At 39.2% G+C, this 26,848-nt stretch overlaps 5 protein-coding genes and 2 pseudogenes across 6 annotated transcripts; 3 read left to right on the top strand and 4 right to left on the bottom strand.

Annotated features, from left to right (window-relative positions):
• Positions 1–276: 276 nt before the first annotated feature.
• On the bottom strand, positions 277–974 carry LOC141840375 (large ribosomal subunit protein eL27x-like). Its single transcript, XM_074728346.1, has one exon. The coding sequence runs from the start codon at positions 880–882 to the stop codon at positions 475–477; it is 408 nt and encodes a 135-aa protein (XP_074584447.1). The 5' UTR covers positions 883–974; the 3' UTR covers positions 277–474.
• Positions 975–3,504: 2,530 nt separating this feature from the next.
• On the bottom strand, positions 3,505–7,057 carry LOC141842138 (protein NUCLEAR FUSION DEFECTIVE 6, mitochondrial-like). Of its 2 annotated transcripts, XM_074730356.1 has the most exons (4): positions 6,895–7,057; positions 6,645–6,766; positions 5,701–5,737; positions 3,505–3,718 (listed from the first exon to the last, which is right to left on the bottom strand). In XM_074730356.1, exons 1-3 carry the CDS (start codon positions 7,041–7,043, stop codon positions 5,718–5,720), a joined length of 291 nt encoding a protein of 96 aa, XP_074586457.1. In that variant the 5' UTR covers positions 7,044–7,057; the 3' UTR covers positions 3,505–3,718; positions 5,701–5,717. The 2 variants fall into 2 exon arrangements, with proteins under 2 accessions (XP_074586457.1, XP_074586458.1); XM_074730357.1 differs by lacking the exon at positions 5,701–5,737.
• Positions 7,058–7,839: 782 nt separating this feature from the next.
• LOC141841307 (large ribosomal subunit protein eL20z-like) lies at positions 7,840–12,089 on the bottom strand. The gene is made up of 5 exons (XM_074729452.1): positions 12,054–12,089; positions 9,787–9,852; positions 8,695–8,815; positions 8,511–8,628; positions 7,840–8,224 (listed from the first exon to the last, which is right to left on the bottom strand). Exons 2-5 carry the CDS (start codon positions 9,794–9,796, stop codon positions 8,171–8,173), a joined length of 303 nt encoding a protein of 100 aa, XP_074585553.1. The 5' UTR covers positions 9,797–9,852; positions 12,054–12,089; the 3' UTR covers positions 7,840–8,170.
• Positions 12,090–14,945: 2,856 nt separating this feature from the next.
• Positions 14,946–17,359, top strand: LOC141837740 (uncharacterized; annotated as a pseudogene).
• A 1,935-nt stretch (positions 17,360–19,294) lies between these two features.
• On the top strand, positions 19,295–21,336 carry LOC141840624 (dihydroflavonol 4-reductase). The gene is made up of 5 exons (XM_074728663.1): positions 19,295–19,486; positions 19,571–19,740; positions 19,828–20,022; positions 20,525–20,877; positions 20,960–21,336. Exons 1-5 carry the CDS (start codon positions 19,375–19,377, stop codon positions 21,231–21,233), a joined length of 1,104 nt encoding a protein of 367 aa, XP_074584764.1. The 5' UTR covers positions 19,295–19,374; the 3' UTR covers positions 21,234–21,336.
• Positions 21,337–22,188: 852 nt separating this feature from the next.
• On the top strand, positions 22,189–23,903 carry LOC141839254 (bifunctional protein FolD 1, mitochondrial-like; annotated as a pseudogene).
• A 22-nt stretch (positions 23,904–23,925) lies between these two features.
• On the bottom strand, positions 23,926–26,123 carry LOC141839256 (acireductone dioxygenase 1-like). The gene is made up of 5 exons (XM_074726963.1): positions 25,881–26,123; positions 25,702–25,789; positions 24,745–24,839; positions 24,392–24,631; positions 23,926–24,233 (listed from the first exon to the last, which is right to left on the bottom strand). Exons 1-5 carry the CDS (start codon positions 26,106–26,108, stop codon positions 24,102–24,104), a joined length of 783 nt encoding a protein of 260 aa, XP_074583064.1. The 5' UTR covers positions 26,109–26,123; the 3' UTR covers positions 23,926–24,101.
• Between the last annotated feature and the right edge of the window lie 725 nt (positions 26,124–26,848).

Below are 26,848 nucleotides of genomic sequence, written 5' to 3'. Positions count from 1 at the left end.
GCTGGGGGTATTTTGGGCTTCACGAGAGGTGAAGAACAGATTGGTAGGAAGGCCATGAGATCCAAAACAACGAACCAGATCTACATGATGGGAGTAGGTTTGCTAGATCCAAAACAACGAATTCAGAATCAAGTGTGTACAAATATTCAAGATAGAGATCGGAGTGCTACTCCTCAATTTGCTATGACTAGGTTTGAAATCAATCCTGATCTACTTGATGCAACACATTTTGAAAACTTCCTATCACAAAGATCGGTAGGAAGGCCATGAGATCCAAAACAACGAACCATATCAATTGCATCAAACATAAATTTAGGATTGTGAATTTGCAGACATGGTTTCCAGGTAGAATGAAGAAAGAAATAGAGATGCAATCGCAAGCAAATTAAAGTTGAACGATAGTCAAAAACAGTCTAAGCGACAACGAAATTAAATGTCGATCTATGAAGCAATTAAAGTAGGCGCATCATTAGATTAAAACCTGAGCTTGGTGAAAAACCACCTGTTCTTTCCGGTCTTGAATCGCTCCTCGAAGCGGGCCTTCGTCTCCTTGGAAGCAGAAACCTTCTTGTCCCGGGACTGGAGCGCATCGAGGGTGACGGTGTCCTTCAGGTCCACGTCGAGGGTGTAGCGGGTGGGCATGATGTGGTTGTAGTTGACCAGCTTCAGGAAGGGCTTCACCCGCGACTTCTTGGCCGTCTTCTTCGCCGAGTCCTTGCGAATGACCTTCTTAGGGTATTTGGCGATGCCGGCCACTAGGCAGTGGCCGTAAGGGCGCTCCCGCGTGCCGTCGTCGAAGGCCCGAACGATCACCGCCTTCCGACCGGCGAAGCGGCCCTGGAGGATGATGACGGCCTTGTTGGGCTTCAGAAACTTCACCATCTTCAACTTCTTGTCGGCCTCGCCTCCAGCTACGATCCGAAAGGACTCTCGCAGATCGCCGCCGCAACTCCAGTCTTGCGAAATGTACCGCGACCGTCAGAGGAGGGATTTTATAGAGTGAAATTAGGGTTGAGATGAGAGGCCGAAGCGAATTGGATTTTAAATGGGCCGAAGTCATGAAAGCAAACCCATTGTATTCAATTTTCTAGTATTTCACCCGTGCAATGCACGGGATATTTTTTTTATATAATTAATAATTAAAATTAGTAAGTATGAGCGTTTGAATAAATAATTAAAATATAAATAACAATGATAACAACTAATTAATTTTTTTTTTTTGCTCGACACATTTGTAGAACGATAACAACGGTTCTTCACCTATTTTTTCCAAGTATGTCATGATGTCATTGACAAAGTCTCCTCACAAAGTATATGATATCTTATTGTTCCTGAAAATAGTAAAATAATTGATTATTAAAAAATATTAAAATATTAGATGTAATATGTCATAATGTCATTGACAAAGTCTTTCCATAAATTAAAAGAATAATAAAACAATACTTACTCCGAATCTTCTAAGATAAAATCAAGAAGTTTTGTAAGGCGGCCACCAAATTCTTTACTTTGAGGCGATTCTCGTGCAACCATTTTGTCAATGACATCTCAAAAAAAAATTTAAGCTATAAGATAAAATGTTCGATCAATTAATCATGAAATAAAAAAATAAATTAACTTACCAAAAAGTATGTTCTCATTAACAGAATCTGTCTCCTTCAGTTCACTAAAAGACTTGAATTCATACATCATCGATGGAAATGTATCATCAAAAATTTCGCATACATGAGTTTTTGCAATAAAATTGATCTTGTATTTGTTTGTTGTTGTCTTATACTTCATTCGATTCTCTGCAACAATGATATTTTTTATGGCAAATACATGACCTTCTAATAGAATGGGTTTCACTTTCTCCATGATCGGACGTTTTATTGTTCCATGTATGCGTTCACCCTATAAATATTTAGAAAGAGTAAATATTTATATTTTTGAACAATAATCAAATATATACGTAAAAAATATATATACAACCTCTTTATCACGAAAGACACACTCCAAGCTAAAATCTCCATTGTTTCCATATGCAGGTAGATCGTAACAACGAACTAATCGGAGTTTCAACGCCCACTGCATTTTCGAACGGTTAACCTCTCGGATAAGATTAAACAGAGGAGCCATTTTTTTATTTCAATCTAAAGTGAGTGAGTAAAGATATTACAGTCTTAATTTATAGAGTGTATTGAAGAGGAATTTGAAAAGTTTAAATCGAAAAAGATGGTAATTTTATTGATGACATTAAATATAATTTAAGGCAGGACCTTGAAACTTTGGAATATGTGGTATTTCAAAGGTGGTAATATTTAATTTGTGTAACTTAAATCATGGAGTGTTGCACAAATTAAGTCTAACGATATCAATATCATTTAAATTCTAAGATGAATTTTTAATTAATATTGTAAAAGATGGAAAGTATCAACAATCAAAGAGAGCACTAATCTTTTCACGATTTTCAAAATCTCTTCAATGTCATAAATATCAAAATTGAATAATATCGATGAATCTTCATTTTTTAATTTATATGGTAATCTTTAATTAAGGTCATTTCAATTATTAATAACATTTTATTAGCTTTGCAACATTAAATGATATTTTACAATCAAATATGGTAATCTTTACCATATATAAGTTTTAGATATAACTCAAATCATTTAAATCAGACAAAAATGAAAAATAAATACTTTATTGAATTAAAAAATCATACTATTTGTGTAAAACAATTATAATGATAATTCATAAGATAAATATTTCTATATCAGGTAAAAAATAATAATAATTGATATGTAATACATAATTATTTAAATACATTAACTAAGGCTACATTTTCATAACTTAATTAAAAATAAAATGTATGTCCGTTCGAGTTGTAAAAAATCATTAATATGCAAAATACAGAGATTCAAGACATCTTCCTTAAATTAGGTTCACTGCATATATGATTAATTATTTTCATATAGATAAATATTAATTGTATGCAAAATACACAGATTCATGACATCTTTCTTAAATTAGGTTCACTGCATATATAATTTATTATTTTCATAATAAAAGATTTGATTGAAACTAAAGAGTTGAGTGTAGCTATATTAGGTCCCCAAAAATTAGGTTCCTTAAATTGTTTCCGTATAGATAAATATTAATTGTATGAAAGATTTTTGCGGTCCTCGATGGGTGTAAGTTTGTTTCCATATAGTTAAATATGTCTATAATTAATGTTTAGGCGGGAAATTTTTGGACAGACAACTCTGTTTTTATATATATATAGATTTATGTTAAGATTATTCACGATGTGCGTATTGCATTGTAGTTAGACCCTTGCTCATATCATCACACCGAGGCTAATCAATTTCTTTTCAATTAATCATAAAAGAGAAGTCATGAAATCCAAAAACTCCATTAACCAGTCAGAAGATGATCCCAAGTGCAAATATCTCACCAAAAAAAACTAAGCTTAATGCATCACACAAATAACATTGGTATCGAAGTAATGATCAAGTTTGATAGAACATATCAACCCAAAAAATATCAACATAATTCCAACATTTCAAGAAGCATGAACAAAAGTAAAAACAGATAAGCTTTCTGGATGATCAGTGAGAGGATTCTTCGATGACAAAATATAGTCATTTGCTTCCTTAGCAAAAATTTAAAATCCTTACAGAGTTCTGAATCACAAGTACAGCTTGAGTCGGCCTGTGACACTTTCATGCATCGCCTCTGCCAGCTGATTTGAATACAGTAGATTAGAATGTCAGTTTAAATTAATCATCAAATTTAGAAAGAAAAAAAAACATTGTAGAAAATCATGAGGATGGTTCCAGGTTACAAAACAAGTGAAGTTCGATATGACAGATGGAATCATCAATGACTAATTCTGTTCGATGAAATTTTCTGTGCCTTTATTTGGATGCATATGAATAGCAAGAACAACATAGCATATGCAACATGAAGTGATGCTGCGGAAGATTACATACAGATATGGTTGAGTCATAGATGAGTTCAAATCCAATTTGATTCATATATTACCAAATAAAAAGATAATTTTATGAGCCTAGCTTTTAGCCCTAGTAGCAATTTCATGACAAGTACCAAAAGAGAAGTAATCTATAGTTTTGTGGTCTGAAAAACTTGTTGTAAGCATTAAAACACATAATGTCAAAAAATTTATTCTATAGACAGACGTCGAGAAGAAATAATGATGGATGCAAAATTAGTTAACAGTTACCCACTTGAAGTTATTTGCTAATAATCGACTTATCACTTGTAGAAGACACTGGAAAATATCTCCTCCCCATCAGGTATGCAAAATTGGTTTCTAGCTAGAAATGACAGGTACTCAACTCCTTATCACCTTTAAAATGGGGGCAGACTGAATAAGGCTGCTAAGGTTTTGTTCTATAACTAAGCAAACAAAAACTGATAGTAAAAGATGATAAAAATTGAAATGGAGATTTCTCCTTTGTAAACTTATCTCTTTGCTTGAATAATTTATGACTAAAAATAATAATTACTGTGCCATATTCCTTCAATATATTATGAACCTACAAAATATTTCAATGGCAAGTCCAAAAGGTAACACAATTTTGAGCATATTGATTGGGGTACACAATCCTGACGAATCATGTGGGTTGGATAAATGACTAGGCAAGCCACCAAATGATACAGACAAATAAATATCACTAAATGATCTGAATGAGCAAGTACAACTAGACAATCCAAAGTGTCAACTGATTGAAGTGGTCTGAGCAAGTCAGTTGACCGGATGAATGGTATAGCCAATCTGAATGGGTCAGAACAAATTCAGTCAGTCCAAGCAGGTGCTTTGATCAAGCAAGGTGAGTCGAGAGAGTCAAACACACTAATCGAGCAGAAGAGCCAGCCAGCAAGATTGGGCAGTCTAATTTAGGGGGGCCAATTAGCTAGGTAGATCGTTCATACTAAACTAGATAAGGTGAGTCAAATGAAAATTTTCAGATATTTTATCATTATATAGAATTTTATAAATTTGTTATAACATTCCTACAAATCAAAAATAATTTATTCTAGTCCATGAACCAAACTAAGAAACAATTATTCATATTCAATTTCTTGCCCCTATTCCATACCATTAAGGCCCAGGAGGAAAACAATTGTCACACATCTAGAATCAAACTCCTAATTGCTAATCAAATTTAACTCACACCAAAAAAATGTTGTAATAAATACCCATAATTAGATTACATGTTGTTAAACCACACAGATTGAGTAAACAAGCATGTGTACTTGATGCAAGTACCAAAAAAGTTGATTGTACTCACAAGTGCATAGAAATTTTGTTAGATTCCACCTAGCAATATCCACACATCACCAAAATTGTTGGTTCAATCCATAGGTTAACAATTTTATTTTATGTACCATGTACAGAAATTGTGAAAATTAAAAGTGTGATGCATTACAAATAACCATGAGAGCATATGACACAAGGCTATATAAAGCTTGAGCAATTGAAAGCCACAACACGAATTTCCACATAAATTGTGATAGAGAGCAAGAATCGATCAAAAGCAAAAAATTTATAATATGTATGCTAAGCAGAAACAGGTATGTAGCATTGTAATTTCAAAAACTTTGTTGCCCATAACTATGTGAGATATGAAAGGACTATACTATCCCATTATAGGCACATTGTTAAATCAAGATGCACTTGATAAATATTCATGTTATCACCTCTTGGTATGTGCCCTTCATCTAGTTTCATCTTGTCCTACAAAAATAAAAATAAAAGGATAAAAGAAAAGAACAGGACACCAAATAAGTTGGATTCACAAAAGAGTAAGACTGCATAAGCAAAGTAAAAATATTTAGTACAGGCACCCTATGTTACTCATATGGCTTATTCATGTTGATTGTGATTGCTAGAGCTATTCACAACCTACACTAATAGACAATGTCCAAGCTACAGGTATCAGTAATTGTCAACACATCTTAGTTAAGTAAAATCAAGAGCATTATAGTCTACAGTCTCCACATCTTAGTTAACTAGTCACTAAGTTAATTGAATTAACACCAGCGAATATGAAAAAAGAATAAAACAGTTAGACATAGTGAAAATTGAAGAGAAATCCAATCAGTATTATTATGGAAAATGCATGTCATGTTTCATTACAGTGTAGATCAAGAACATGATTTCTAACATCCAGATGATAACTGGATGATAATGTACATTGCAAACAAGAACTTACAACAAGGGAACACATTTAAAAACTAATGTGGTTGGACATAGATTGCTAGTTCTAAAGTACAATCCATATATTTGAATTTGCCTTGATGAAGAGAACCCATGTTTATTCTCCTAATCAAGGCACTACAAGAATCTAAGGTCATACCAATACAAGCTCCTTAGATAAGAGCAATGTGTTATTTTTCTCACTCTCGATCACTCAAGGAAACCAACAAGAAATCATTACCAAACGTTGAACTACTATAACTACAAAAAATGGAAGAAATAAATCATACACTGATTTCTCTAATGAAAATTATCGTCTAAATGGCTAACCACCGGGAGATAAAACGCACACTGATCGACAAAGTTCTCAAATAAAACATTTGCTTTGAACAATCACAAAATCCACCCATAAATGACAAAAAAAAAAAAACAGAAGAGATCCTACCTTCAGAGAGCCCCCAGTAGTTCCTATGCGAAACTCCCAGCATCGAAGTCATAAGGGCCGCCGCCGTCGCGCTGTGCAGAGGCATCAACGATTCTACGCAGAAGCTCGCGGCTAGAGGCGACCTGCGAGATTTTTTTCTTCAAATAAGAAGTCGAAAGAGATCGAGATTCACCGTTGAAAATAAGACATCTTGAATCGAAGCCCTATTCAAAGAACAAACTCCCTCTACTACTCGGTCTGGTTTTGCTACCTGCGGTAACGTTCGGCGACGGCCGGCCGCTGGTTGGGGAGACGCCGGACCGGAGGTCGAGAAGGTGCTGCAGGCGTGACGCCGACCCGCGGCGTCCGGCCCCTAAGCGAAGCCGAGCGAAGCACCGACCTTGCGGCTGCGCTGGCCATTGCGATTCGATGAAACAAGCTACGAATCGCTTAGTTCTGATCCCCGAAGCACAGCAGAGGGTTTTAGTGTGTTGCGAACAGCGAACAGCGAACAGCGAACAGCGAACACGTGTCGAATCCAAATAGACATCTACAGACACTTACATTAGATAATATGTTTTATTTATTTATCATTGTTATTTAGATCGAACGAAATTAAAATAAATAAATGAATATTATTTATTTTTGCTTTAAATAGAGAGCTCATAGACGAAAATAAATTCACAAATAATTTAAATAATTTGTAAGGATTGTTGGTACACAAATAACTAATTAGATTAAGTTTTGTTAGAAATTACAGCATAAGATAACAATTATCTATTTTTCAGCTTTCGAGTAGCTCAGGAAAATATTGTAACAGCCCCTTTACGTCATGAGAGAATTTCAAAAACTCAGTGTCAATTTTTTCAACAACATGATATATTTTTTTATTTATTTATTTATTGATAATTTAAATGCCCTTCAGTAAAAATATAGAATTCATCACCCCAACGGTTACTTTCACGATCAGTCTCACGACTATCTATAAATAAGTAAATCAAAAAATTACAATTGACCACTATAAAAGATAATTTATATGCCCAAATCAAATCCACCATTGAGTTCGAAAAAAATTATCATCCCTAATGACAATTACCCACCTGGTTTTATCTTTCCTTCACTATTTTTATATGCAGATTAGGAGAGCTCACAAAGTATGCAGTTCATATAAATTATAAAAAGTAGATATAGAACAGCAGATACTAGAACTGAGTACTGAGTATCATTTAAAGGTTAAACTGGAAAAGATTGTTGATCTTCCACAGAGAAGATTGTTATATAGAATACAAGCCAGTAGTAGAATCATTGCTGCGATTTCTTGTCTGCCTCAGTTCAAAATGTCGGTACTGATACAATGAGAAAACACACACATACAGATGTAAATGCAGTTTCCTACGATGATACTAACATGAGGTATATAGAACGGGAAAAAATGAACATATGTTGAATGATGGGGAAACTCGCAGATTGGCAGTGCCTTTTATCTTCCCATTCAGGTGACTCTAGAGAGGTAATGCAACCGAATTTGATCGAAAATTGGAGATCGACTAGAAGAAGATTACAGCTACCACAATGAAGGCTAGAATTGTACAGACTAATGCCTGCAGAAACCAAAAGGCTGGCATTACTTTTCATCAGCAATTTTCATATAAAGATTTGGATGCAAAACATACTAAAAAACTCTCAAAATCGCAGTATCTTCACATGAATCTTCAAGAGTATACGGTAAGAAATTTGTTAAAACTTGTCCATCTAACATGATCCTTGAGGTTTAAGTAATTTCTTTAAAGATTAAGTGGTCAGATTGTGTTTATAGTGAAGAGGATCTAAAATTTCATAAAGGATTCTACAAAGTCAAAGAAAAAAAGAAAGGGAAAGGCGACTGACAGCTATTGCACAAGCGGCTAGCCCACTTCGCTCACGTGGATCCTTGTCGTAGTATTTGCACAGATAGAGAATTGCAGCACAGTACCATGTCAATGGGAACAAAAATCCCAAAAGCAAACTGCAGAAGATGGGTCAAAATATGAACACAGCAGAGTATAAGAGAATTAGGAAGAAGTATACTAACCAGGACCACCCTATACCACAGCCAAAGCATGGAAGACGCTGGTCAAACTTTGTCAGTCGAGGATCTTCATCTCTTAACAAAATATAGTTCCCACCATGGTTCCTACAATCATGAGATCTCCCTGTAATCAGACATGAGAATTTTATCAATTATGGTAAATTGTTTGAAAAAATATAAATTCTGAATCTTTAGAATAATAACACAATTGGCTTATCTTACAAGGTTCACAAATTTACAACTGGAAAGATACACCCCCCATTTAGAAGTCATGATTTTCATTTTGGGAAACAAATAGAAAGGCTTGATGTCCAAGCCATTTATTAACTAACCATTCAGAATAGGGTTCCAAAAAAAACTATCAAGTGATGAATGCAGGCATTTGGAACAGCAAGAGACTTGCTAAACGTATAAGATTTCACATTGGTGAACTTAGCACATCAATTATTGGTAATCTAAACTCAGCATCAGATGCAAAGTTCATCCTTGTATCAAATGTGTGTATTGGGTTTATGAGAACACTTTGGTTGAGTTAGCACATCGACTATCATTAGTCTACACTGAACATGTAGAGTTCAAATAAAACCTACAATGCTGCAATACATTTCTCTGAATATAACGGTCACCCTTATTCTTACCAAATAGGAGAATTACAACTTTTGAACCAATCAATTTTCACAATATACCAGCAATAATACCTACTAGTGTTGCATAGAGTTTAGATCCACATAAACAACAATCTGGTATACGAATCTCCCGTCAATTCAAAATCTAGGTGAAAAATCGAACCACATTGGGTCTATTGTACATAGTCTTACCCTATATTGCAAGAGGCTATTTCTATGACTCAAACCCGTGACTACAAGATCACACAATAACAATTTTACTATTCTTCAGATTCACATAGCCAACCCAAAATATTAGCAGTGACTAACGCAGTTGGATGATAATGATGATGATAAGTTTAATTCCTTTAAGAAAAATAGTGGCATTATATATAACATGGTGTCCAGTATTTATAGTTTTGCACTAGAGAACAAGAAAATATTAACCTTGAGGAAAATAGTCAAAGATAAAAATGAAGAAAGATACTACCTTGCTGCATGATTGCACGAGTTCTGATGTCACTTATAATCAACGTCTTTATCTGTCTTAAACTATCTGCTTCATATATGTTAAGAGTAGCATTCAGATGAGTTAAGAGGATTGCATAGAAGATAACAATGTATTGTAAAGATTGTATTTCAGATAACTTTTCTAGTATACAATTACAATCAAACCTTATTCTACTAGGTGTTGTTAGTTATACGGATCCTCCTACGCCATTGGACTGTATCCCCTACTATATCATCATCTATATTTAAATAAATTGTATCTTATTTTATCGTTGCTAATTAAGTTTTCTTTGGTCTTTCTCTTTCTCCTTTAACGTGCGTATTTGTTATAGTTTCACAACACTTAACTGGAACATTCATTAATCATTTAAGTACATATTTGAAACATCTAGCATAACTTCTCTAGCATGATCTTCGAATTTCATTTCTAGCATTTTCAATTAATTCAAACCATCAAAGATATAAATTGTAAATATACAAACAATATAGTAATGTAACATGATAAACACTTCGGAAAATTTAAAAGGCAACTACTCGACTGTTATATAAAACCACAATCAATAGAACCTATTATACAAAATTGGTGTCTCATCGAAGGCATCTGATATTATACAAAATTGGTCATATTTACAGCATAACCCAGATCCAACAAGGAATTTTCCCCTTGCATTCTGTTTATTCTAAGGGAGGGGAAGCTAAGGGGATGTAGAGGGAGGAAAGGGCAGGGTGGAGGGAAAGGAGAGGATCTATTGTTGTCTACTTGTTTGATGGAAGAGAAGAATTGAGTGCCAATAGGCTATTTTAACCCCATCAGTCACACCCTCTCTGCAGATTGCATGTCCCTCCACCCACACCTGCTAAGCTTTGACCATTATTGAGCCTCCATCATCTTCAACCCCTGCTGAGACTCTGCCATCACCAATCCCAACGTTTTGACCACTCCTGCCAAATCTTCAGTTTGCCAACCCCCACTCATACATCTTCTTTGCCAACTTTGTCTACTCAACCTCGTCTACTTGATCTCACCAACCCACATCAGGCTGGAGTTCATCTACTTGACCTCTCCACAAGGGATTCTTTGTCCTTTCGCCCACCATCCCCATATCTATTATATCTTTAGTTAAATGTTTTGCACATTTCCAGTTTCCACAGAGTCCTTTGTGGTTCCCTTTCATCACTGATGGTGATGCCACCCCTTGCGCAAAGTTGTTTTCCCTCTACAGGAGTAAAGTAAAGAAGCCCTACAAGTTAAAATCCTCAAATTTCTGTCCATTACCAATAATAATGCCTTGAAAGGTAGTATTTACCTTTGTGCCTTAGAAGACCATGAGTTCCCAATCCAAGTCAAATTGATCCAATCTTCATTCACAGCAGAGCCTAATGCTGAGCTGAAGTTTAATTCATCTATGTTATCTGATCTTTATGGGACCCAGTTTGCATGTATGTTCTAGATTCTTTGTTCTACAAAAGATGGTATAAATCATCACCAGGATAAATCATCACCTAGTATCTCACTTCACAGGCAAATTCATCAACAAAAAGCGACTTAATATCTCTCTTCTCATTTTATATGAGCTACAGCAACCTCGCACAATGCAGGCGCCTAATCAATAGTGTCTTCCTTGAGGTAGTTAAATTTCTTTCTTCCCTAATTTCTTCTTCAGATTTTTGCTTGATCAACTGCCTGTGAAATGAATGTTTTCGTGGGCCACCTCCACCACCAAGATTACACTTTTATTATCTATTTACGTGGATTATGTATTTGAACATTGTTTGGATGTGTAATAATTTGATATTTTTCTGTTTTTAATCTCCATTGCCTTTTCTTGTGAAAGTATGTGTGATCTAGCAGCTCGATAAGAGTGATTTCCTTCGTAAGTAATCAATTTGATGGAGAGGTGCAGTTTAGTTCTAGATTAAGATTCTAGATATTCTTGCCAATGTGTGTGATCCCTTGACCACCGAACAAAAAAGAGACTCTATATGAAGCAAGCTCGAGATCTTTGACTGCAAAACAGGAAGTGCATTGGCTCCTTGCTACTGTTAAGCAGCTAGGAGGGACCAAAACAGCTAGCTACTATTTCTAGCCGCACGCACTAAACCATTATTGCTGTTAAATAGTGGGATAATTAAGTACGAACAACAAATCAACTAGCAGGTAAAGTCAAATAACCCGAAATATGACATTAATCATAGAGGCACCAGAGCAAGGGGGAAAAAACCCTAGAAGCTACAGCAAATTCATACCTTGAGAAGCACAAAAAGGCAGGAAGAACAGAAAATATCGAGAATCTGAACAGCATATGAGAACCAGAGGAAGACCGAAGGTCTTCTGTCGTAGCGGCGGCGGAAGGGGGCGACGCTGGCTACGGCAGGCGGGTGGGCAGAATCTCCCTGCAGTGGCAAAAGAGAGGTCGAGGTCGGAGGCAGGGAGACGCCGAAAGACGGCAGTGCGATGTCGAGGAGAGGACGGCGCGATGCCGGAGGCTACGATTTTGGTCGGCGCGAATCGTCGGAGAAATCCGACGCCGAGGTGAAATTGGATTTAAGGGGAAATGAGGGCTTAAATAATTGTTAACGTACATACTCCTTTAGCAGTTTAGCCCTCCTAATTTGGAGGACTTAAAATTGAAAAAAAAATCCCTTCCGTTTACTCTACCTCGCCATCAAAGATAGTACATGAATCAAACATATCAATTAAATAATAAACTTGAACAATTTGTTAAATTAAATGAATAAATTTAAATTTAACTCATTCATATTCATATTCATGAATAAAATTCATGACTAATATTCATGAATAAAGTTTCTGAATCATATTTGTTTCGGTCAAATATTGTGGATGATTAAGCCAACGATCAACAAATGGATTGACGTTCACGCTCTCCGGAGATGATCATCGGAAGAGATGAAAAGATCTGAAAGTACTACAAAAGAAAGTTAAAATAACACTAGAAATGGATCTCAATAAGTTATGTACTCCCACGCTTAAGTTAAGATTTTATGAGAGTAAGGAGATTAAGAGCTTGAGAAAATTAAGATTTTGTATGCATACTTGTACCCATGAGTTGGACATCCTTTTATAGAGTTATTGATATCTTCGTTTATGATTTGTTTATAAGATACGCGCTACTGTTTATGGTGTGTTCCGATACACGTGCTCTTGTTGTCCATGTCTTCCGGGATACTTTGCTTGTTTTTCGAAAGAAACAATCTTAGAGTTTTATGGTCTTGTGGGTGAACCGATGTTATGGACTCAATTTGGAAGTGGATGAAGAGAGACCTGTGTATAAGATGAGGTCGGTGCCCGAAACTGAATAGAGGTCGAAGTTAGGACTTGAGGCCAAAGTAAGGGCCCAAAATCGAGTAGAGATCGACGTTCGAAACTGATATAAAGTCAACACGTGAGACCAAAAGGCCGAGATCAAGACCCAAGGCTTGAGATCGAGATTAGGACTCAGGCTTGAGCCCTAGGTCCAGGACTCGAGGCTGAGATAATGGTGACATATGAGACCAAGTAGAGGTCGAGATTATAATAACTTCAGGCCAAGGTCTGGGTCCGAGATCGAGTAGAGATTAACACCCGAGACCAGTGATGAAGTCGACATATAAGATCAAATAGAGATCAAGGTCAAAATTCAAGGCTTGAGCCCCGAGGTTAAGACCAAAGACTTGAGGCCGAGATCGATACCCACAGATAAAATATTGAGATTGTCAACTTGCTATCCTTCTCTAACAATCAATAAGCGGATTGACTAACTTTTGATTTGACAGCTACAAAGCTTGACTAAGTTGATCTTTGTTCGAAAATAACGTAACGGTTTGACTAAGATGCCCACATGTAAGGAAGATGGTAGGGTTTCAAAATAGAGAAAGTAGAACGACATCCGAGTTTGATAGATTGGGTAAAAATTTGAAAAATGAAAATAGGAGGGGAAATTGGAAAAAAAAACTCCAATCAGGATAGGAAAGTTATTATATTATTTTGTTCCGGCATTCCAAATTGGGGAAATTAAAATCTGACAGTACTTATAAATTGTCATATATAATTAATCTCAATATTTTATAAATAATTAATGCCAACATTTTATAAACTATTACTATTTTTTATGTTATTTGAGGTGGTGGTTTCTATATTTTATTTTTTAAAAGATTTTTCAAATCCACTTTTATCATCCACAACTTTTTTTATATTGTCGGTCTTGATATATACATTTTCCTTGTTTTTATAAACTATTACTATTTTCCTTGTTTTTTCTCGGATTCATATATACATGTAACAGGTAGATGGTAGTTGATATTCTAGTTTAATCTCGGTTAAGTCAAGATCTCTAAACACAATCTTTGAGTATATTTAATCGATTATAGGTTATTTAAAAATTATTTTTAATTATTAAAATATCGCATTGACTTAGAAATAGACTATAACCATTCTACTCTAATTCTATTTGGATAAAAATCAAAAGAGTATCTTTGTTTTTTGGAATCATCGTATATGAATGTTCATTTTAATTTTTTTTTTATCAAAATCACACTCCACTCCACCAATCTTGTAAAATGATACAATTGTCTTCTCAACCACATTGTTCGACATTATTATCTTCTATCATACATATTAAATCCTAAATGGATCAAACAATTGTATAAACAAGAAAAATTTATATTATAACAGCTACCATCCAAGGGGTAGTCAAGATTCAAACTACCTCAGGCTGAGCTTGACTACCTAAGCTAGGTATCTAGAAATGATCATGGAATTGAAAAATAAAAAAAATAAAAAATTATTATGTTTTTTTAAAATGATTAAAAAACTATCTATGTAAGGATAAATTATGATATTCGTAATGATAAGAAATTTAGAATCGGTTAAAAATAATTTAAATAAAATGAAATTTTAAGTTTCTTTATTTTTAGGTTGCATATATAAATAGGAGACCTTTAAATAACAAAAAAAATAATAATCGATTATACGAAGATACTTTAAGAATAAAATAATAATAATAATAATAACAGATTTAATTTAAAATGATAATAAAAAGAAAAGAAAAAGAAATGAATCGTGCGTCATTAAATCTGAACGGTTCTATTTGAGTCTCAAGTCACATCGAGTCAGACTGCCACAACTCAGCTCAACTCGACCGAGTCATGGCTACTTCTCCCTTTTCTCTGCGGCGTCTATGATTCCATCCAAACCCTAACCATCGCCTCCTTCGATCCCGATCGACTCCGGCGATGTCCCAAACCCTATTCTCCGTCTTCTTCTTGGTCGCGCTCGCTTCCTTTGCGGCGGACGCGGCGACCCTCGGTCTGAACACCTTCCTCGACTCCGAGGCCCGCCGTGACCCTTCCGCCACCAACGATTCTTTTGCCGCCCTTCCCAGGTCCCTCAAGCGGTCGCTCGCGGCAGACGTCCCCTCCTCCGACCTCATCTCCGAGCTCCTTTCACACAGCGTCTCGGTTCCTGTCTATGTGAAGCTCGTCGGTACCTTTTCTGCCGCCGCCCCGGCTCTCCTCAAATCCTTCGCTGCAGCGGCCATCATCTCAGACCGCTTCAACGTTATCGGCGCCACTCCTCACCATCTTGCAGTCAGGCACACTCTTCACCTGGAAACCGATCTGTCACTTCTGGGATCGAAGATATCGGATGCGATACGATCTCACATTGAATCCTCCACCGCACCACTCTACCGAACGGCGCTTCTCTCTGTTCCGTACTCCACGGTCGACCGCATTATCGAGCAGGATCTTCAGAAAGAAAAATTGAATTTTGCCCCAGGGATCTATATTTACTTTCTGAATCTTGGGCCTCAATCTAAACCCTATGCCTATTCCGCTGACTCCAGGGATCCCTCTTTGGCCTTCACAAAGTGTTTGGGAACTCTATGGACTGGGAAAGAAAGGTATGTGTGGATTGACCTTGCCGCCGGACCGGTGGACTATGGGCCGGCAATATCTGGCGAGGGTGTGATCCCCCGAGGTGAATTCCACCCTCTGGCCTCACTCCATGGGCGATCGAGGCCTGAAAGGGCCCTCCTATCAGACCTGGCCTCTGTGGTCCTTAGTGCATACCGAACCCTCCTGGTTCCTTCTCTACGAATTCCTGTCGTCTACGAGAACTCCCTCCTGATTCGATTGATCCATGTTCACGGAGCTATTGCAGATGCCAGTGGATTTGACTGGAGCATTATCAAACAGACACTACTAGAAAGTGAGCTTGCTTACAAAGGGCAATCTTTGTCGTTCGAATCATATAGTGTGAAGTTTTCAGAGTGCCCAATTTGCTCTTTTGCAATTAGCCGATCTATGAGTTCATACACTTCACGCTTCCTTTTGAAAATTACACTCTAATTGTGAGTGAATATTTGGACTCAAAGCGCTTGCATCAGATTCTTTCAGACTCTGTCGAAGAAGTGCACCGTGCTGCACGAATTCCTGATGAGGAAGATTATGGAAAAATCCTTCCGGTATATGTTTTTGATTTGGATTATGACAAGCTCCTTTTGCTCGATCGATATCACCAGTCAGTTGCATTTAGAAACATGGTTGTTGCTGTGAGAACCAAGAGCTTACAGACAGTAAGTGATTACAGCTGCAATGGTCGGCATGTGCTTACACAAACGCGCAACCTAGACCGTCCAATTGTGGGCTCTGTGCTTCAGAGCATGTGGGGAGTTTCGCCTACTCACCAGTCATGGAGCCAACAGCATAACAATACATTGGTTGATTACACTTGGAGTGTTGGTCAAACTCCATTTGGCCCCTTCTCTGATTCTTTATCTCTGTCATTTGCTCAGAGAGATGCAGCACGGAGGAATGTTCTTCTTACCACATTGAATTACACAATTACAAGTGCCATTGATGTATTGCAATCTTTGGCTGCACATGGCGGACATAGTAGGCTGCTTAAGGAAAATAAATACATTGAGTTTGTTCAAAGGTGGAATTTGCTCAAGTACAAGCTGGAAAAGGTTGTTTCTGCTGTCTCCCACTTTGATTTTGACAAAGCCATGTACTTCATGCGGTCATCGGATCATGATTTATATGCCATCCACACACTAGTTTATGAGGCATCACAAAAGCTGGATGCTTCACTTGTATGTTTCAAGGATCCACCCTTCCCATGGGCCGCACTTTCCCTGTTTGGCATGTTTCTTGTTGGTTTCTCCTATGTCTATGCCAAGAAGGACAAGATATTCAAGAGCAAGAGAAAGCAGTTTTGACAATGGCTGTGAGTTATATTAACCAACGCACATCTTTGTTTCCTATTTGCTTCTTGAGATATTCATGTTGAACTAGCATATCTTGAATTTCATGAAACACATGTGTAGCCAATCCAAACATACAATGCGTCTACTTTAGGTGGAAATGTACGGTATCTTCTAGGTTTGCTATTAATAATCTTAGGTTGATGTTGATTGGCATTGAGGGTTGTATGATGCGACTTTACTCATTTTTCATGTATAACAACTCTTGTCTGGAACTCTCTTCCTTTCATTTTGCTGTGCCTAAAACAAATTGATTAATTTCAATATCCCCATGCAAAAGTCTACCTTGCAGACACTGAATATACTCTTAATGAATTTGTGGTGGATAAACTCTAAATTACTGACAATAGTATTTTGAATCTGAACTTTATTAGTAATATGGGAAATCTACCACATGGCTTGGGTCATGTGGCTGGCTGGCATGTATATGGTCGTTGATCTAGCACTATGGAAACACACAATGATATATAGGCAGTGCTACATTACTAGTACCAGAAGAATGTTGTGCAGTTTTTTCAAGCAGTGCCATTAGGAGCCCAGATCCAGAAGTTATTTCTCATGGATGCTTTTTGTATAAGTGTGCAATTGAATACATTTGCGTGTGTTTGCATGTTGGTTGTGCCGCCGAACTCAAGGTTAGCAAAACTACTTTCGAACTTAAAACTGATAGCTGAATTCTTGATAGATACAAGTTATTAACTTACTTGAGATGAACTTTTGTTAGCATATATCATCTTTGCTGGATCTTCTCAGGATACATTGATGTTTGGTGCGAATGCACATGAGATTGTAGACGAAATTGCTTCCCTGGTGGAGTGGGACACAACACAAAAATAAGGTAAACTCAAATTTTGTTTGTGAATTATTCGAGAGCAATTGAAGATTACTTTAACAACATGAAATTTGTTGTTCAGGAACTGCATTATCGACATGAATGTGAGGGATAGGCAAGGAATTGGTCATTGCTAAAAAAGATGTGTGCATATATACACATGTCTATACCTAAATCTTTGTGATCAAAAGCATAAAGCTAGGCTAAATAGCACAACATGCTAATCATGTCACAGGGCGTAAAGAGGCAGATCAATCGGGCAAAGGCTTCTACATAAGATCTGGAATCGCAATAGTTTTGAAAATGCCACTATCAAGGATGGAACTTCTATTGGTTTTTGTCTTCTAAAGTTGCTTTAGGAGTAACTTAGCTTGATGGATGTCTTGCTGCAAGAAACTCCATGAAGGTATCAATTTGAAGATGTCTGTTGCTCAATCCAAAGACAGATGCGACTACTGATAAAAACTCCTGAAAGTCGTAAGCATACAAAGAGTAATGATCTCCTACGCGATCTCATTTACGTGGCTGTGTGTGCTGTTGATGTGGTTAGGGTTTTTGCCTTCGGCAGCGTGGCAAGTGCTCTTCTACATTGGCCGACGAAACAAAAAACGCATCGCCATCCCGATCCCGTTGGCTAACCCAAAATTGCATCCCTTCGTTTTCGTCTCCGTCCCTGTCCTTGTCTCTACAAGATTATGCGTTGTCGCTCGAAGCTAGGGTTTTTGCCATAATAAAAAATTTTAAATTTAGATTACAGTTTAAATAGATCAAGTTAAAATTTGAATTGTAATTTAGATGGGTCAAGATTACTAGTTCATTGAATTTTTTATTTTAATTTTAAATTTAAAAAAATAAATTTTCTCAATTCGCGGATCAATTCAAGTCTTCCATGTTGTTTGCTAGCAAGTCTCAACTCTCAATTTTATATGAAAAATAATACATTACATAAAAATGTAGTATGAAATTTAATATGACACATTCAACTGCATGGATATGAGTTCCAGGATGTGAGATTTATTGCATTTGTATGGAATGTATCATATGGAATGTATCATGTTGAATTTCATACTATATTTTTCGTGTAATGTATCATTGTTCATTTTATATTGGCACGGTTTAATCCTCGATTTTCTTTACTAGCTTGTTTGTTCGCTGGCAAGTCCCAACCCAGAAAACCGTTAGCTGCCTCACGTGTCCACCTACCAGTTAAGTCCCCCCTCCACTGCGCGGTGCAGATTTCCATCTTTCGAACAACAAATTAAAGGAGAACGTTAGATAGGGAGGAGGGATTTTCGTTCAACTACCCCAAAGTCAATCTACTCTCATTGAATCAAAAGCCCACCATGCCTTACATTATATATATAATGTGTATGTAAGTGTACATATTCATCCAGCAAGTGCAGTAACTACGTCCCCCAAGAAGCAGAGGCTTCAGAGTTAGACCCTTCACAGACAGCAATATAATTGAGCAATGAAAGGTGGTGTGGTGGTAGTCACCGGAGCCTCCGGCTACGTCGGCTCGTGGCTGGTCATGAAGCTTCTCCGAGAGGGCTACACCGTCAGAGCCACCGTCAGAGACCCCTGTTAGTTTAGTTTACTGTCTTTTAGATAGATAGATCGATAGATAGATATTGTTTTTGATGTTTTATTGAATGAATATAATGCAGCAAACGAGAGGAAGATCAGGCCGCTGTTGGAGCTGCCGGGATCGGAGGAACGGCTGACGATATGGAAGGCAGACCTGGACGAGGAAGGCAGCTTCGATGAGGTGGTGAAGGGTTGTGAGGGAGTGTTTCATGTGGCCACTCCCATGGATTTCGAGTCCAAAGATCCTGAGGTGCGTATTGGATTGGATTGGATTGTAGTTTAGATTATGAATTGTAGTTCTTTGATGATTAATTGAGGTGGATGGGAATTGATGTAGAATGAGATCATCAAGCCGACGGTGAGCGGGATGTTGAGCATCATGAGGTCGTGCAAGGAGGCAGGGACGGTGAGGCGGGTGGTGTTCACCTCCTCCGCCGGCACCGTCAACGTGCAAGAGCACCAGATGCCGGAGTACGACGAGCAATCATGGAGCGACATGGAGTTTTGCCGCCGCGTCAAGATGACTGGATGGGTATGTATTTAGGGACAAAACTAGCGTCATAAGAAGCATTGTCTTGACTTCGTCAACTTTGCTATGTCGTAACCAACTCAGTTATTATTATATGATCTTGAGATCATGGGTTAGAGTCATCGAAATAGCTTCTTTAAGATCTTGATCCTTCTAAAGGACTCTACCTTGCATTAGCTTGCCCTTTAGGAAGACTAACTAGAATAGCAAAACTTATAGCATGGGGCTACATCTACTGAAGAGAGAGTGGGCTTTGTGAAAGTTCCCTGGAGCTAATAAATGAATTCCTACCTTTCAGTCAAAAGTTGCATTTACAGTCCTCTTGGTAGCTCCCTCTTGTAAATTTTTGTTTCTTAATTTGGATCATTTCTCGATTTCACAACTCTCAGTAGGTGGTTTAATTTGAGGCAAAAATGAATTTTAATTTTAATTTCACAGCTCTCGGTCTAGTTAAGCACAACAAAATCCATGTTTACCTGTCTGTTTGCCAAATCAATCGACGCAGATGTACTTTGTGTCGAAAACCCTGGCCGAGAAGGCTGCTACGGAGTTCGCACAGAAGCACGGCATTCACTTCATCAGCATCATCCCCACCCTCGTCGTCGGGCCTTTCGTCACCACCACCATGCCTCCCAGCATGATCACTGCTCTCTCACTCATCACCGGCAACGAAGCTCACTACACGATCCTCAAGCAAGTGCAGCTGGTGCACCTGGACGACCTCTGCGACGCCCACATCTTCCTCTACGAGCACCACGCCGCAGAGGGCCGCTTCATCTGCTCCTCGCACGACCGTACCATCTACGAGCTGGCGAAGATGTTCATGGACAGATACCCGCAGTACATCATCCCCCACAAGTAAACAGTCCCAATACAGATCATAATTCTGGCTCTCGCCTCTCCTTTAACAGTTTTGATCGCTTTAATTTTGTGTACGCAGGTTTGAAGGGATCGACGAGAAGATCGAGAGGGTGCGCTTCTCGTCCAAGAAGTTGACGGGGCTCGGCTTCGAGTTCAAGTACAGCGTGGAGGACATGTTTGACTCTGCCATCCAAGCGTGCCTGGAGAAGAAGCTTCTGCCATTGCAGACCGTGGAGCAGGAGCAGGAGCAGGAGCAGCAGAGCAGTGAGGTTTTGAAGAAGACCGTGGCGTTGGAGGCTAGTGAAGAAAGAGGAGGAAATGAGTTAAATGTGCAGGAGATTGTTTTGGCTTAATTAGAAAGAGACAGAGATAATCTCTGATGTATGGTTGTGTGATGCTTGGTTTGCAATCTATCAATTGGTACGTATAATAAACAGAGCTAGTTGCTCGTAATTGCCTAAACGCAGATTTAGCATGGTTAGAAACGCAGTCATTCCTGTAAAATAAAATCCTTCGTGCCAAGCGATTTTACACGGTTGATCTCACGATCTTATATAAAAAGGTATAGAAATGCTATGCTGCGTGACAGAAAAATATGCGACCCGTGTGCGACATCGCGACCCCCCGCCATTGCTGCCGCCGTCGCCGCACCGTCCGACCACCACCGACCGTCAGCTCCACGCGCGATCGACGCGCCACTCACCGACGCACTGACTGGTGCCGAATTCCGACCGGATAATGGTCGGAATCCGACGAAGTAAAACAACCAAATCTGACGCGCGGCCACTGGCGGCCAAATTGTAGTCGGAGACCAGTCGAGGCTGACGGCGGTCCTTCCTTGGTTGGTCTTCGGCCGCGATTTGGCCTGAAATCAATCGCGATTTAACCGAAAATTGATCGCGATTTAGCCGCCAGTGGCCGCGCATTGAATTCGGCAGTTTCCGACCGAATTCGTCGGATTCACAGCCACTATCCGACCGAAATCCAACGCCGACCGACGTGCCAACGAGCAGCGCGTCAATCGCGCTCGAGCCGGCGGCCGGTGATCGTCGGACAACGCAGCGACGACGTCGACAGAGGGGCAATGTACATTCCCAGATTTGGACGGTCAGATGCGACGCGCGATGGATGAACGGTGGATCTTACGTCGCGCACGGACGCACAGGAAACAGACGCACAGCATAGCACCGCGTAAATTGAAAAACTATAATGACCACCATAAAAATCAATAAATTGGGCCGGCCCATCCTTGGGTTCGATAAATTGGGCCTGGATGTGGTCCCCTATCTCGCCCTCCCATCTCCCCGCTCCAAAGCGCAGGACTCGGCAGTTCATGCGGCGGGGAGCCGACTGGGACAAGAGATGAGAGCAGCGCTGGCGGCGACGCTGAAGAAAGCATTCGCGTCGGCGGAAACCGCTCTCCGACCTTGCGTAGCATCCAAATGCCTCGACTTCCACCTCCACCACTGCCATAGCAGTGATCCGGCCGAGCAGAGGCCTGGCAGCTCCATCCTCGGCCGCGACCTCCCCGACATCTGGGCCGCTCCCAGCGCTGCGTCTCCCCTCCTTCCTCCACCGGAACTTCAATCCAGTTGCGGTAATCCTATATCCCGTTTAGATTCGCTGAGGAATAATCGCGAACAGCTTGTCGTCATTGGATTTTTGGGGGAAATCACGAACATATCCTTTTGTGTGATCAAAACTTTGATAGTTGATGAAGAACTGACACCAGTGATCATCGATGGAAAGTCCATCGCGGAAGAAATAAGGCTAGGCCTTTCCGAAGAAGTGCTCCGAATGAAGAAGACGATCAACAAAGTTCCTGGACTAGCCGTGGTGCTTGTGGGTCGAAGAAGGGATTCCCAAGCGTACGTTCGCAATAAAACGAAGGCTTGCGAGGAGGTCGGAATGAGATCTTTGCTGGCAGAGTTTCCTGAAGATTGCCGGGGAAGAAGATGTACTCAACGTCGTGTCCGACTTCAATCGAGATCCATCGGTCCACGGCGTCCTCGTCCAGCTACCATTGCCAGAGGTTAGTAATTCCGATAGCCAAGTTCAACACTTAGTTGCATCGATAACGTTCTTCAAATCGGTCGCAGCACTTGGACGAAGAAAGAATTTTGGGAGCTGTAAGTCTGGAAAAGGATGTGGATGGCTTCCATCCACTGAACATGGGGAACCTCGCCTTAAGTGGCAGGGAGCCTCTGTTCATCCCCTGCGCCGCAAAAGCTTGTGTCGAGTTGCTGCTCCGGCTGGGCGTCGAGCTGAAGGGCAAACATGTGGCAGTAATCGGAAGAAGCAATGTGGTAGGATTGCCTACTTCCTTGCTGTTGCAGGTATAACATCTGAGTGTCCTAGATATTTCCAGTGCCTTGGCTTGGCCAGTTGAATAAACCCAGGGGATTCATTACAGAGACACCATGCGACAGTCAGTGTTCTTCATGCTTTCACAAACAATCCACAAGATGTGACTCGCGAAGCCGATATTGTGATATCGGCTGCCGGAGTTCCTAACCTTGTCCGCGGACATTGGCTGAAGAGAGGATCGGTCGTCATCGATGTGGGGACGAATCCAGTTGAGGTCAGTTCTACCAGGCAGAACTGTAAGAGATGAAGCAAGCTTTAGTAACATGCGATAACTGAACTAGTTCAATTCCAGTGTAGAAACTAGAAACTAGAAACTATACTAAGTTTGAACTTGCTAGATAGTCACTATCAATATCAACAACTCTTAACTTTCAGGATCCTAATTCGGAGCAGGGTTACTACCTTCAAGGTGATGTGTGCTATGAGGAAGCATTGCAGTTGGCCTCAGCAATAACACCAGTTCCTGGCGGCGTAGGACCGGTGACGGTTGCCATGCTTCTTGCCAACACCCTTGACTCTGCGAAACGGCTTTACGGCTTCACTTAGTGTGTCTCATTTCAGATGCTGTTCTTGTTCCCTTTTAGAGAGACTATGGTTGCTTCTCCTCTGTATATTTGGTTTTGCTTCTCCATTAACACTGAAATATGAATCTTCACTTTGTTGCCATATTTTTTGACATTATGTTAATGATGCTCTAAACAGAGCAGTTATACATTATAAGCTGCTAATTCAATATCAATACTGTCTTCAATACATGCATATATAGCAAGAAGAAACTGAGTTTATGGGAACACTCCACAATAGTAGATACTTAACGATCCATATGTAATGTATTTGGTATGGTAACCTGTGTTTCAGTGGGTTTCCACAGCAACTCCTGAACCTTTGTTCATCAGAGACTCGATGTAGCCTTGTCTGGCAGGATGTTCCTCTTGAGGGCGATTGTAAGCAGTCCAAACAGGTTCTCCGATGAACAACCTCATCAGCTGTGCATGCACCAAAACAAACACGAGGATTAAACCAATGTGTTCTTCTACTAGATCAAGATTGTACTATGAGTTCTTATAATGGTTTGTATAGTTCACTTGAGATAAACAAATGGTTAATGGGGGAAGAAGATGAACCAATTTCATGTCTTAGGTACCTTAACATAGTTTGATGTGTCCAGGGTGAAGCGATGATAGATGCCAGCAGGTAAGACAATCATGTCACCCTCTTTGATCCAAATTCTTATCCATGTATCGTCTTTGTCACGAACATCAAAATAGCCACTGCCTTCCAAACAGTATCGGATCTCTTCGTCTGCATGGATGTGTTCTCTGTAAAAATTCTTTATTTTCTCTTCATAGTTCTCAACTTTCCCAGGAGATAACTCAAGAAGGTCCTGCAATGCCAAGAAGTTGGATCCAACAAAATGCACAGACTAGATGAGCACAGTTAAAGAAAAATGCATTCTTGATTTCCATGCCAGTGTAATAAACTAGAAAAAATGCAAACCATGTAGCTGTATCCTCTGTCTTCCCGGATTTTCTTCAGTTCTTCATTGCTCTCATAGTTTTTGGGATCCAAGTACCAGTAGAGAACCCCAATTTCTGCATGGTTGATTCATGAAAAGATAGTGAAATAACAAATTAAACACATGAATTAGAGGAATACATTTATTCTTTTTTCAATTCCTAGACCAAAAAAAAAAAATCTACAAATTCATTGCATGATAAAATAAATAACATATTTTTACCAATTTATTTTTATAAGTGATATAAAGACCTTAAATCTAGTCTTAGCTAAATATTATTAACTTTTATAATTAGAAGTATGTGATGTATGAGGATGAGATAATAAGATAAATTTAACAATATGAAAAATATTAATTTATTATAAAATCACTAAATGATTTTCGTAGCATTCATTACATTTTAATAATTTTGATTAACACCAAAGTAACAAAAAAGAGTTTAACTTATAGCTTTTTCAAAAAAAACGAAGATTCAGTGGACATGCATTAGACAATTAAAGATAAAGAAATAAGTAGATGAAGTACCAACAATAACTAATCAAACTTTATTTATTGTCCGATCTGCAATTTGTTTAAGGGTCATATTTTGCAACCAGGGGATTTAGATAAAACTCTCGGGTCTCCATTCAATTCAATCGATAAACTGCTCAATTCTTAACAAGTATGTGTAGAATGAGAATTAAGATGCAAACTTCCCCATATACCATCGATATAATTCAATCCGAAATAAAAAGTAAGAATCGGCTATCGAAATGCTCAAACACCATCGGCAAGATTCAATTCGAAATAAAATGTAAGAATCCAAAAAGGCTATCGAAATGCTCAAACAGCATCGGCAAGATAGTTGATTGCCCGAATAGAAAACTAAGCTTGCAAAACTGGTAAGAGAAACAAGCGAACCCTACTGTTCTATGTAAAGACCTACTCGAATTTGGTACCTTGCAGCTTGCTCATGGGGACAAACTCTTTGGGATTCCTGTGGTGAGGAAGCCTCTGGTCCTCATCGCTTTCATCAATCAGCCAAGCCTAGCCACAAACAAGAACAATTTGTAAATGCAAGGGATCGAGGATATGCAGGCGATTTCATTTTTAGGGTTTTTTGGAGAAGATTGCGCACCTCTGGAGCCATCAGATTGGAACTATGTCGCTGACGAACAGGGTGGCGATGCTTGAGATAGTGTGCTTGAATCTGAAGCGATGGGAATACCTTGTCGAAGACGATTCGAGACTCCGAGATTCTTGTGGATGGGCGATATATATACGCAATTGCTTGTGGCGTTCTTCTTCCGGCAAATAAGAACCACGAGGATGGCAGATATAGACAAAGAAGAAATCGCCGCGCCATGTCAGAACATTGTAGCGGCCGCTATGAATTCGTAACGGACGTTATTTCAGATCAAAAGCGAGCTTGAAAGACCAAGGCGAAGTTACAACGCAGAGCCGCCTTCTTGCACAAGGTCGAGGAAGAAGAACCCGAGACGAAGAAGATCGATCCATGTCGCTGGGCTTCGGCTTCTCCGTTCGGTGGACGGCTGGAGATCGCATTCAGCCTTTTAGTCCCACATCGAGAACTAGCGAATAGAGGCAGCAGGCCGAAGTCTTTAAGAAGGAGACCATGTTCTCCGATGAACCATACTTACCTGGACGGGGTCGACGGGCGAACGCCGTGGCCTACAACGGCCGCTGCTATGAGGAGGAGTAAAGTAATGGTGAATAGAGGCAACCGGCCGAGTAGGTGAATATGGTGATTGAAGGTATTTAAACATGGACTATTGATATTATCGCATTTGTTGTCATGGACCTTCGAACTGCTCGCTGTAAGTATCCATGTCCATCTCATGCAAGTATTCATGTCCTAACCAGGATCCCGCCCGTGGAGGCTAAATCAACGGCCTCCATTGCACGTCGGAGGGGCGTTGGTTTACCATCTCCTCAAGCGGGAGAGTGGATGTCATGCCCCCACGGGCGGGGTCAGCTTTAGTGGCTTGCAGCATGAGGTCTATAGCATCAAATGCGATAACATCAATATCTGTCCATGTTTAAATACCTTTAACTATCATGTTTTATCCGGTTTGCATTCACCGT

Source organism: Curcuma longa, chromosome 11 (assembly GCF_044706935.1).
Source record: "Curcuma longa cultivar G26 ecotype Majalengka, Jawa Barat chromosome 11, ITB_CL_G26_1.1, whole genome shotgun sequence".
NCBI classification, from domain to species: Eukaryota; Viridiplantae; Streptophyta; class Magnoliopsida; order Zingiberales; family Zingiberaceae; genus Curcuma; species Curcuma longa.
Note: the sequence above shows the minus strand (reverse complement) of the source record. Positions and strands in the feature narration are given on the sequence as shown.

Coding starts and splice junctions, on each gene's coding strand:
- LOC141840375 (XM_074728346.1), bottom strand. CDS start 882: ATGGTGAAGTTTCTGAAGCCCAACAAGGCCGTCATCATCCTCCAGGGC.
- LOC141842138 (XM_074730356.1), bottom strand. CDS start 7,043: ATGGCCAGCGCAGCCGCAAGGTCGGTGCTTCGCTCGGCTTCGCTTAGG. Junction 6,767..6,894: donor GTCGCCGAACGTTACCGCAG/GTAGCAAAACCA, acceptor AAAATCTCGCAG/GTCGCCTCTAGCCGCGAGCT. Junction 5,738..6,644: donor CTACTGGGGGCTCTCTGAAG/GTAGGATCTCTT, acceptor TTATTTTTGTAG/GACAAGATGAAACTAGATGA.
- LOC141841307 (XM_074729452.1), bottom strand. Junction 8,629..8,694: donor TGTGGTATAGGGTGGTCCTG/GTTAGTATACTT, acceptor CATCTTCTGCAG/TTTGCTTTTGGGATTTTTGT. Junction 8,225..8,510: donor TAGCCGCTTGTGCAATAGCT/GTCAGTCGCCTT, acceptor TGGTTTCTGCAG/GCATTAGTCTGTACAATTCT.
- LOC141840624 (XM_074728663.1), top strand. CDS start 19,375: ATGAAAGGTGGTGTGGTGGTAGTCACCGGAGCCTCCGGCTACGTCGGC. Junction 19,741..19,827: donor TCGAGTCCAAAGATCCTGAG/GTGCGTATTGGA, acceptor GAATTGATGTAG/AATGAGATCATCAAGCCGAC. Junction 20,878..20,959: donor CAGTACATCATCCCCCACAA/GTAAACAGTCCC, acceptor TTGTGTACGCAG/GTTTGAAGGGATCGACGAGA.
- LOC141839256 (XM_074726963.1), bottom strand. CDS start 26,108: ATGGCGCGGCGATTTCTTCTTTGTCTATATCTGCCATCCTCGTGGTTC. Junction 24,632..24,744: donor ACAGAGGATACAGCTACATG/GTTTGCATTTTT, acceptor TTGGCATTGCAG/GACCTTCTTGAGTTATCTCC. Junction 24,234..24,391: donor ACACATCAAACTATGTTAAG/GTACCTAAGACA, acceptor GTGCATGCACAG/CTGATGAGGTTGTTCATCGG.